Genomic DNA, 12,105 nt, shown 5'->3' on the forward strand with positions numbered 1-12,105 from the left:
TATTTAATTTATATTTTATTAAAAGATACTTTTTATTCTCTTTCTCTCTCTTTTCACCCTCCCTCGTTACATCTCTCTCTCTCTCTCTCTCTCTCTCTCCAGGTCTGCCCCATCTCACTCTCTCTCTCTCAAGCACATTCTACACAGATGCAGATGTACGCACATGCATGCGTATACTCTCTCTCTCTCTCTCTCTCTCTCTCTCTCACACACACACACACACACACACACACACATGTACACACCGCACATACACTAATCTAAACGCACACTCTCTCCTCCCACACAAATTATCTCCTACATAGAAATTATCTGTCGCCTCTCTCTCTCTCTCTCTCTCTCTCTCTCTCACACACACACACACACACACATGTACACACCGCACATACACTAATGAAAACACACACTATCTCCTACATAGAAATTCTCAGCCTCTCTCTCTCTCTCTCTCTCTCTCTCTCTCATGTGCACACACACACACACTCTCTCTCTCTCTCTCTTCACGCACACTCTCTCACATAGAAACTCTCTCTCTCTCTCTCTCTCTCTCACACACACACACACACACACACACACACACTTAAATAGATTTACACACATATATATAATTTTAATTAATTAAATTTTAGATTAAATTTTAATGGTAGGGATGAGTGGTGCAATGTGCTCACTCTCAAATAAATGCATCTTTCATGTAATCTCTCTCTCTCTCTCTCTCTCTCTCTCTCTCTCTCTCTCTCACACACACACACACACACACACACACACACACACACACACACACACTCAATTCATACATCCACCTATAATCGTAATAAACCATACAATTATCTTGTCAACTTAACTCATACATCCACCTATAATAGTAATAGACCATAAAGTTATCTATACTCCACCAATGACATTGTTGAAGTAGTAAACCATTCAACGGCTAGTGGAACCTTTTTTATTTTGTGCTCTTACAAAATGACTACCAAAACGACTCACATCTATGGTCCTCATCACAAATGACTACTATCAAAGACTTTACTTTAACATTTGTACACTTGGACATTATCTCTTGTAAATGGTGTGCACAAGGATGATCCTTCTTAGCCCCATGATGCCATCCATCAAACAACTATTTTTTATCCCTTGTGATTAGGTTAGGGTGGGTGACTGACTACAACCATAAACATATGACTCAATGTCCATTTTGTTAATTATCTCATGTAAATAGTTGATGTTATGAGATTTTTATCGTTAGACAACTCTTTTTAATAAGTCTTTTTACATGCATAACCATATAGGTAAAGACATAAATCAAAAAGTCATATGGCCAATACTTATAGGTGAAAATGTATAAAACATATAGGTGTAGACATAAATAAAAATTCATTTAGCCAATCATTATATTAGGATTTTCATACCTAATGTCCATGGTTAAGATATAAAATCCTAATGGCCTAATGCTTGCCTATAAATTTGAACACTCAAAAACCCTAATGGCTACTACTGCCTATATGCACATGCACATGCACACTATTTATATATACATGTTTTTTCTTTACACACACACACACACACAAACATATATATGTATATATATATACATACATATGTATGTATGTATATATAAATGTAAATAAAAACACACACACACACACACATGTATACACACATATACATATATGTTTTCTATTTAATTTATATTTTATTAAAAGATACTTTTTATTCTCTTTCTCTCTCTTTTCACACTCCCTCATTACATCTCTCTCTCTCTCTCTCTCTCTCTCTCTCTCTCTCCAAGTCTGCCCCATCTCACTCTCTCTCTCAAGCACATTCTACACATAGATGCAGATGTACGCACATGCATGCATATACTCTCTCTCTCTCTCTCTCTCTCTCTCTCACACACACACACACACACACACACACACACACATGTACACACCGCACATACACTAATCTAAACGTACACTCTCTCCTCCCACACAAACTATCTCTTACGTAAAAATTATCTGTCGCCTCTCTCTCTCTCTCTCTCTCACACACACACACACATGCACATGTACACACCGTACATACACTAATAAAAACACACACTATCTCCTCCCACACAAACTATCTCCTACATAGAAATTCTCAGCCTCTCTCTCTCTCTCTCACATGCACACACACACACACTCTCTTTCTCTCTTCACGCACACTCTCTCACATAGAAACTCTCTCTCTCTCTCTCTCTCTCACACACACACACACACACACACACACACTTAAATAGATTTACATATATATATAATTTTAATGGTAGGGATGAGTGGTGAGGTGTGCTCACTCTCAAATAAATGCATCTTTCATGTAATCTCTCTCTCTCTCTCTCTCTCTCTCACACACACACACACACACACACACACACATGTACACTATTTATATATACATGCTTACATACCTATAGATACACATACATACATAATATATATAAGTGTGTGTATCTATAGGTATGTAAGCACGTATACAAAGATTTCATTAAAAGATGTGAGATGAGATCTTCTTAGATTCAAATTCAAAATTGTATTGGAAGATGTGAGATTTGGCCCACCTCCTTTGCCCACGTGGAGGGAGGTGGACCGTGGGGTTGTGGTTAATCCTGTATAGATAGATAGATATAGAGAATATAGACATGTAAAGATAGAGAAGAGATGAGATATAGAGAAGAGATGATTGAAGAATAAATAACTCTTAAAAATCTCGTATTGGCGGACAACAGCAGTAGGCAGCTCTCTTCACGTGTGCTGAATAAATAACTCTTAAAAATCTCGTATTGGCGGAGAACAGCAGTGGGCAGCTCTCTTCACGTGGCAGGATGTGTGCTGCGGATGCCGACGACCATGTTGACACCCCCCTTCTCCTGCCTCTCTATCACCATGGCTGCCCCGGCTGCCTGCTGCAGCGCCGGAAGGCTGCTGCCAAAGGCGCCCCCCCCAGAAAAGAGCTCTCCTTTCTCGCCTTCTTGGTCCTCTGCAATGGTGAGCGCTTTATGATCCTCACTTCATTCACTGCAAGTTATGCTAGTATTGTTATTGCTTCCCTGACCAAACAGAGGCGAAGTAAGCTCTGTGTTTCTTTAATCTAGGAAGAAGTTACGTATCACCACACGGACACGCATGCGTGTGCACCTGGTCACTCTCATGGTAACCACAAAGGTACCCAAAAAAAAGAACAAATTACTGAGCAGATCACACAAACATTGATTAAGTTCAGCACACCGAAGATGAAGATGTTGATGACTCTCAAAGGTGAACAGGGTTATGCTAGGGCATGGTCTGAGGTGAGTGATACTTCTGGCTATAAAGCAATTGAATCCTCAGGGAATCCTCTAAACCTTTCTGAAGCTGGTGGTACATTCAAAGTATAGATGCAACATTGTACTAGGTGGGGCAGAGTATGAAACCTTTTTGTAGAGGGGGAAGCGTCTGCTGTGAACTGAGTGGTATAGGGAAGAAAGGCGTCTCCCCGGTGCACCCTCAAAGATCCCAAAATGTGAGACATTGCCTTTATAAAAGAATCGGAGTCCCTGAGCCCGGACCAGGAAAGTGTGAAGTTGACCAATGACAAGGCTTTCCCTTAGTTGTGGCACCATTTGAACGAGAAACTGCAGCCAGTCATATGGACAGTGGTATTCCCCTCTCATCTTGTTTTCGGAGGCCCATAGGGCATAGAAAGGCATATAAGGGAATTTAAATGCCTGGGGCATCTTGAAGCTGTATTGAGTTCCTGCTGATGCGATTTGGGAGTCTTTTCAGTATTCTGGTCTTTCCTGGCTGTACTAGTAACTTCTTGTTGAACTTAAGCATTTTTGGCAAGAGATTCATGATAAGGTCTCTTCACTTCCATTTTTTAGATTTATTATTTCATATCAAGGTTTCAATACCGCTTGTTTCTAATGGCTTTTTTTTTTGTGGATTGATTGTTTACAGCCCTACCAATTGCTTCACTATTCCCATTTATATATTTTATGGTAAGTTGTTCTCTTAGCTCTATTTTGGCAAGTTTTCTGGGTATTTATGCATTAATGACACCAGTTTTTCCTGGGGGTCAAGCAAGGCATGATGAGTTATGGGCTACTAATTCTTGCCCTAAAGTGTGAGGCTACTTGCATACGTTGCCGATCTATAAGCTTGCTATTTTGGTTCACATGTGAGGTCTCAAGACATGAGGAGTTATATGCAACTAATTCTTGCCGTAAAGTGTGAGGTCTCTTGTGTATATTGCAAAGCTACCAGCTTGATATATTGGTTTACATATAAAGGAGAAACTAACAAAACTTTTAGTTTTATATTTTTGTACCAAACTGTTGTTTGTAAGAACCTTATTAATGCCCTTTTTGCAGGTCCGAGACTTCGGAATTGCAAAGTCGGACACAAAAATTGGCTCATATGCAGGCTACATAGGTGGGGAAATTGAATAAGTTTTCCATACTCTGAAAGAGTTGGTGTTCTTTGTATGCCTCTTTTGTTAAAGCATTCCTAAGTGTTTGTAGATATGATGCACTTAAGTATGCTTGGAAATGTTTAGTGGGGATAATTCTGTAGAACAAAGTCAGAAATCTGTAGTCAGTTTTTTTTAACTGCAAAACGAAAATTATTAATGTCATGGAGAAAGAAAAACACCCCAGTTTTTGGTGGCAGAACAAATTTTTGAGATACTTATTTTAGGAGAAAATTGCTGGGTCATACAATGGGCTTTCACTTTCCTAGATGTATTGGCATCAGTAGTGCAGACTCCATACTCTTTATTTGGGCCAGTGTATAGACGCTGAGTTTCCTTGATAAAAAGATAATAATAAAAAATGCGGAGTTGATGGTGGTGTGTGCAGGATCAGCAATGATGCTGGGACGCTTTATGACATCAGCACCATGGGGTATGGTGGCAGACAGATATGGTCGTAAGCCTGTCATCCTTATTGGTACTGCATCAATGTAATTGGTGAATCTTTATATCCATCAATTTGGTTGACAGGATATATACGTCCATGGTGATGAAGCATGCTTTGCAACCATTTGGGGCTGGTTTCTTATATTGATGACCCAACAATCTAGTTCATTTTATCTCTCTTCCTTTTTGTCATTCCAGAGTTGTCTTCAATACGCTTTTTGGCTTCAGTACCAACTTTTGGATGGCGCTGACATCACGATTCCTTCTTGGCATTTGCAATGGAATGTTTGGAACGATAAGCGTATGCATTCCTCTGCTGTTGCTATTCTTTGCATCAGTTTCAATGTGTATAGTCAATGAGTGATGCCATTTTTTTTTTTGCAAGGTTCAAAGTGAACCATGAGGATATTCTTGCTTTTCAAATCCTCCACTTTTCGGCGCGCACAATTTTTAAATAGTTTTCTTTTTGAAATTCTAATACGAATTGGATATTTCAAAGGTTTTATGTCTTCGCCATGGCACCCTCACTAGTTAAAACTATGAAGTTATGCTTAAGATTATGAGCTTGTTTGGCTTCTGTATATAATCAATAACTAAGGGAGGTTTCACAGGCCTACGCATCTGAGATCTGTAGCAAGGAGCATCAAGCATTGGGTCTATCAATGGTGTCACTCTTTACCGTATCCTTTTGTTTTTGATCATCTTGTTCTCAAGTCGATTTACATGAACTAATTTGAAATTTGTGATTTGTTATAATAGGTGGGAACAATGTGGGGAGTGGGTGCGATCATTGGTCCAGCTATTGGAGGGTACTTGGCTCAGGTGTGGCATTTTCTTCTTGCATTCATATTCTACTTGATTGTATTATGGTAATGCTATATTTAACGAGTAATAATATGCTCAAAAGATTGTGAATGTTAGAATGGGACAATTTATAAATGTAGATGCCATTTTCGTGAAGGCATGCTCTTTAGTGTATTCGAACATAGAAATGGGACGCATGGCCTTTCGCAATGAGCTGGTGTTGGGAACCTATTGTTGATGCTTTGTGCAAAGGCAAATAGCCTAACTATGGCTCCACTTACCTTGTTGCCTATCCTTCTAGAGAACATCACTTATATTTTTTGGAGTGAGGCATGGTATGGATGAGTTTGCTGACTTCGAGGAGTTTGGTACAATGTGGGCGCATGCATTAGAAGCCACCAAACCAAATTGATACACGACGGTTGCATCTCTTATGAGAAACGACTATATGTCTTGAAGAGTATTTGAGCACAACTTCTTCATGACGTGCATGACGCCGTTACTAGCGGTCATTGGGACGTAAATTCAACCTTGGAGAGGTTAAAATGACATTTTTATTGGCCAAAGATGATATGCATTGTGTTTACTTAGTGTTATGGCCTACTACACCTCCCAAGAGAACTCCACACATCCACCAATGGAACAAGTAATAGACAACAACCGTCGTAGGGTACTTACCAATGCTCCGAGCTCATGTCCCTCGAGGCTCTCCAAGCTCGCTTGTAGAAGCTCTAATCCTCTAATCTCCATCTCTACTCTGTCACTGTCACCGTGGAGTCGCTCTCACACCACAATGCAAGGCAGTTATCCTCACTCTTCCACACACAAGCATAGAAGAGGCACATGCACTAGAGTACACACACTCTCTCTCTCTCTCTCTCTCTCTCTCTCTCTCTCTCTCATACACGAGACAAGACAAGAGGTCTCATAGCACAAAGGGGAATTGTGTGTTTCCAGTATGAGAAATTGCCTTATATACAACTGGTCCTTATTCAGACTTGGGTACCCAAAACTTACTAACTAAAGCCTTGGCTGGCCAATATCTCATAATGTACAACCTTTATAGTGCCGTTATATAACATTTATTAATGTCCTCAAATGGAGGAGCATCTTTGTTAATCCAAAGTGGGATTAACATCTGCCCCTACTTGACGTAGATTCTGTCCTCAGAACATCTTACCTAGGTCGGAAGAAAGGTCAGAAGACATGGTTGTCGAACTCATGTATGTAGAAGTTGTAGCGTCATTGAAGCTTTTCTGAACGTTGAGTGGAAAGTCGAGAACCCGGTGTCTACCATATCTTCGAATGTGACATGCATATATCCTAGTAGACACCTGAGACGATGATAATAGCGCATCATCTCTCGTTTCGTTGGATCTCTGTTCATGTCGAAGCAAAGATGTTTTGTATCATGCCCATCATATTGCTCTTTTGGTTGGTCGATGAGAATCGCGATCAATTTTAGAAATCGAACCGCAACCACTATGTTTGGATCTGGTATTCTACGCCATGATCGAATCCATGTGAGCATCTGATTCCTTTGATTGGAAATATCTGGAAACTCTGATGGTGAGAACTTTGAAAGTTGTAGCAAACGTGGGAGTTCCTTTGCTTTGCTTCTTTGAACCAGAGCGGTGTGAGTCGTCGCTTGATAGGCATGTATAGTGGGTTGACTCGTTTGTTTGGTGCATAGCTTTTGTATTGTCTACTGTATTCTGGTATGGTTAGGTACTCCTTGCGTCAGCCAGGTAGTATCCTAAAATCTTTCAGTCAGGGGTTGTCGCCATCCGTTTCAATTGCATAGTATCCACCATGTGTATGGACTGGATTTTGTCTTTCCCACTTGCGGTAACAATAACCTATCATAAATGTGACCACTCTAATCTCTAGAAGATCAATAAGGTGTGGATTCGTCAGCTTGGTGTGCCGCGTCACATTTTCTCACAAGGTTCCTTCTCCGCCCATCGGCATGTATGGCATTGGGTCTCGGAGAGGATAAGAAACATTCTGCTGCTGTCTTGATCCTATTGTAGAGTAGGCCTTTGTTGAGGTACTGATGAGTATCATAGACTTTCACCCACCCATGGCTAATTACCCATTGATAGTTTTTAGCAACACCTCGTAGTTGGCCGGTGTGGATGGCATGTCATTTGGCATGAACAGGTCAAGTTTGTCGACGCTGTCATTCAGGATGGTTGATTGTTGTAACACTCGACACTAACTACGAAGGTTGAGCACTATGGGATGTAGTTGGAAAAAGTAAATGTCAACGGGATTAGTAAGCACCACATCTCTCCTAAGTATTCCCATTACTAAAGTAGGGTCTGCATTCCTCTCTGTGTTTTGATGTATCAGGGTTAAATCTCCTAAACCGAGGTCCTCTGCTAGGTTAATTTCATATTGCAGTAGTGAGAGGGTCAGTGTAGACAAAAACAAAGTAAGGGTTTGAGAAGTCGCTTGAGGAGTCACCGGCAAGGAACCTATCTCGGAGGCACGCTCGATAAGTCGGTGTAATTTATCCGTTTGCCTTTTGTTCTCCCTTCTCAGCTGATGGGGTTAGATCTGAAAGTATTGTATCACGCAGAGGCGAGAGGTTTTTGAAGACCAAGTTTGCCGGGCTGGAAGGGGGGGTTTGGAGTATAGATTCTTGTATGTTTGGTTTCCCCATCTCCAAGGGTAACTGTTTGGTGAAGCTGACAGTTTCTACACTTGATTTGGCCTCAACTGTTGTTGTTACCTTCAGTGGCACTTCCTGGCCTTCCAGGGCTGCGTTATAGTCGATGATGTCTTTGGCCACATCTTCTTCCAGTCTTCGGGCTTCCTCTTCGATCTGTTGCCTGGTGACTGGTCTCCGCGAGGTTTCTTTAATGCGGCCTCTCATATGTTTTGGTTTGTTTTGCTTCATTCCTTCCTTGGCGCCTTTGGACATCTCCTTTATGAGCTCTTTGGTGTCTTTGAGGACAGCTTTCCCTAACTGCAGTTCTGCTGTTAGCTGTGTAGGATCTTGCGGCTGCTGGGCCTGTGAGACACCCTGTTCTTGATGGGTCGTGGGTATCGGAAAGCTACGAATCTTGGTTAGGAGGTAGGGGTTGCAAACCTTGGATTGGTGGGACTTGAGGTAGTGCTCCATTTCCTTGTGTAGGTACCATGCCCAATCAGCTTCCTTTTCCTCATGCACTCTGGCTATTCTATGAAGAGGTATGCGGCTGTACCTGTCCATTGGCTTTATCTGCATAATCATGGACATGGCAGGGCAGGCTCTCTCATCGACTTCTTCCTTGATGTTCTCATATTCTGCCTCGTTAGAATTGTATGAGAGCTTCTTCAACATATTCTCCACTGGCATCTGATCAATGTGATGGAGATGTGATGTGACAGAAGGTGGCAATTGACGGGCCTCATTGATTATATTTTTTGTGATATGTACCTGCTTCTTGGATCCATCGGGCTTTGTGATGGTTCCTCTTTTGGTATTCTTGTTGTAGGATTTGTTGTATTCTGCACATAGTGTTGGATTGAAAGTTTTGGAGAGTACCTCAGTCATCTTTCCCAAGCCCACCTTCTCCAGCTTGTATTGCACATCAGTGTCTTCTAGAATTTTAAGGCATTTAGGGCTCTGGTACTGGAAAAGAAAGTTCCCTTGTTGTGTTTGGATGTCCTCTTGGATCATTGTCCCCTTCAAGTCTTTGGCATAGGAGCCGAGATAAGTAAGCTTTGTGCCTTGGTTCTTTCCGTCCCGGTGAGTCTAGTGTAGGATCTTCTTTTTCCTTCCTCTTCCTTTTCGTTGTAGGAGATCCAGTGGCGCTGGCTTGAGTGATCGAAGGGGCCTCTTCATACTCCGGGTCACAGACTTTTGGGGTAGCCATCTGGAACAAAATCAAGAGAGTGTCAGCCTTTGCTGACTGGTAGGACTTCATGATCTCTCGGGATGTGTGCGTTGTGCTGTGGAGAGGGCAAAATCTTGAAACTGGCATATAAAAGGTAGAAGTTCACGGTCGGTTAGGTGTTTCACGACGTGAAATGTGACCTAGTGGACAGCATAAAATGGTAGTTTTTTTTGAATGTGAACGTGTATGTGATCCTCTAAGAGGTGTATGTATGATGGGAAAAGGTGTTTCACGACGTGAAATGTGACCTAGTGGACAGCATAAAATGGTAGTTTTTTTTGAATGTGAACGTGTATGTGATCCTCTAAGAGGTGTATGTATGATGGGAAAAGGGTTAGTACGGTGAGCAACAACATAAGTGCAGTGTTGTCGCGAATTAGCAGAGTTAGCAATTCACGACGTGAAATGGTATTTTACCGTGAAACAGTAGAGACGTGAAAAGGTTAGTCGCGTGAAAATGTAGAGTTGCATTTTATGACGTGAAAAGGGTTAGTCACGTGAAAGTGCAGAGTTGCATTCCACGACGTGAAAAGGGTTAAGCAGTCAGTTGTGTTTTTGTTAGCTATTTTCTTGGGATCGATTACATTTGTTAGAGCGAGCACTAACATCAGACGGAGGCATGAGACGTGAAAATGGTTTGGCCGTGAAGTGGCAGGTTTTGGATCTCACGCCGTAAAATAGTACTGTACCCCGAGCCCGCCTTCTACGCCGTCTACAGGAGATAGGAGTCCCATTTGACATGGTTTGGAGCATCATCGCCCTCTATGAGTTCGTCACCGGACGAGTGAGAGTCCCAGGAGGTACATCACAAGAGATTTCCAGCACTATCGGGGTGAAACAGGGCTGCCCTCTGCCAACCACTCTTTTCGGCCTCTACATTGATGAGATCTCGAGCTTCATTGATGGATTAGGCGGGGCTGGTCCCACACTGGCAGGCATATTAATCCCCATACTACTTTATGCAGATGGCATCGTCGTCCTCTTAGACTCAACCGAGGGGCTTCAGAGACAGTTGGATGCCTTACAGGACTTTTGCACTCAACGGGACCTCTCTGTTAACCTTGGTAAAACCAAGGTAATGGTCTTCAATACCTCTCGCCCCTTCACATCCAGATTGAGCTTTACACACAGAGGGGATCTTGTGGAGATTGTCTCATCCTATGTCTACCTTGGTGTCACTTTCAGTGGTCCACGCTTCACCATGCTTCCCGTAGCACATGCCAGAGTGACACGGGGTTATGCAGCCTTGAGCTTACTTGAGCGGCAGTGCTTCCATGCACATTTCGAGGAGCCCAAGATGAAGGGCTGCCTTTATGACACCCTCATCACACCAGCCTTGATGTATGGAGCAGCCTTCTGGGGCCAGATTTATCCGATGAGGATTGGCAGCGAGTTGAGAGGCCCCAGGTCATGATGTTCTCCCGTATGATCCGCAGCAAACCATCAGTCCCACACCAGATTATCTAGGCAGAGTTTGCTGCAGCCCCGATGGTAGTGGATGCACTCTTCCAGACAGTCATATACCTCCATCGCATCAGTCACATGGATCCCCACAGGTACCAGAGGCTTGCCTTGGAGTCCTCAAGACAGCTAGCACTTGAGGGCCACTCTGGAGCATGGTATGCGCTAGTTTCCAGTTGGTTCTCAGTATATGGGTTCTGCATGGACCGCCTACCCCCCCTTAAGTACAGTTTGGACTGCCCTTTTCTCCGACTCTCTCACGAGGATACCAACTGGGTTATCCGGTTAGATCTTCTCAGCCTCTACATCCATTGCACATGGATAACACCTTCGGAGATCCCCACGAAGATGCACTTCTATAGTGATCACTTCCTCACACTCACTGAGGATGGATTCATCCAGTAGCCGAGCTACTTGAGTGTTCACATGTCCCATGCCATGCGGATTGCGATTGGCCAGATACGGGTTTCATCCCATTGCCTCATAGTGGGGACAGGTAGAGCCAAGTGCATCTTCAGAGCCGGGAAGCTCGTACGGAGACCCAAAGAGGAGAGGATCTGCCGATTATGCCACACAGAGGTTGAGACGGAGGAGCATTACATATGCCGCTGCCCAGTATACTATGAGATCTGCGGGAGGTTTCACTATCTATTTGGTCCACTCGCCAGGATCATTGACTTCCAGGACTAGCGTTGCCTAGGCCTCTTCTTGCTTGAGCTCTGCAGACAGAGGGACACCTTCGGCCCCAGCCACCCTACCCCCTCCATTGCCAGCCAACCATCACCAGTTTCTTCCGGACCCAGGAGGTGGAGGACACCGATATAGTGGATCTTGTGGACCCTCCACGAGCTGCTCCGGACCTACCTCGCCCAAGAGGGGTTACCTCGGACCGAGCCTCCGCACTCGAGCGTGCTCGACGCCCAACGCCCCCCCCCTCGACCACGATCACCTCATCAGCTCCAGATCCAAGACATGCTCCACCGCCATCGAGCTACCTTTCCACGTGACATAGCTGAGGGAGACCTCTCGGCCATAC

The 12,105-nt window shown here is 43.3% G+C and overlaps 1 protein-coding gene across 13 annotated transcripts in view; it reads left to right on the plus strand.

Moving 5' to 3' along the window:
• Nucleotides 1–2,761: 2,761 nt before the first annotated feature.
• Nucleotides 2,762–12,105, plus strand: part of LOC147630337 (protein ZINC INDUCED FACILITATOR-LIKE 1-like) — a 68,205-nt gene continuing 58,861 nt past the window's right edge. For 4 of the 13 annotated variants that reach the window (XM_086810180.1, XM_086810179.1, XM_086810182.1 and 1 more), the window contains exons 1-7: nt 2,764–3,008; nt 3,960–4,000; nt 4,373–4,433; nt 4,859–4,961; nt 5,116–5,218; nt 5,529–5,582; nt 5,677–5,739. In XM_086810180.1, the coding sequence (XP_086666306.1) occupies nt 2,846–3,008; nt 3,960–4,000; nt 4,373–4,433; nt 4,859–4,961; nt 5,116–5,218; nt 5,529–5,582; nt 5,677–5,739 (588 nt within the window). In that variant the 5' untranslated portion in view covers nt 2,764–2,845. Of the gene's footprint in view, nt 3,009–3,115; nt 3,861–3,959; nt 4,001–4,372; nt 4,434–4,858; nt 4,962–5,115; nt 5,219–5,528; nt 5,583–5,676; nt 5,740–12,105 lie in introns of those variants that run through there. The other 9 variants (XM_086810177.1, XM_086810178.1, XM_086810189.1 and 6 more) reach the window with 6 other exon arrangements.

Source organism: Cibotium barometz, chromosome 16 (genome assembly GCF_041138505.1).
Source record: "Cibotium barometz isolate CiBa-2024 chromosome 16, ASM4113850v1, whole genome shotgun sequence".
In the NCBI taxonomy this organism is placed as follows: Eukaryota; Viridiplantae; Streptophyta; class Polypodiopsida; order Cyatheales; family Cibotiaceae; genus Cibotium; species Cibotium barometz.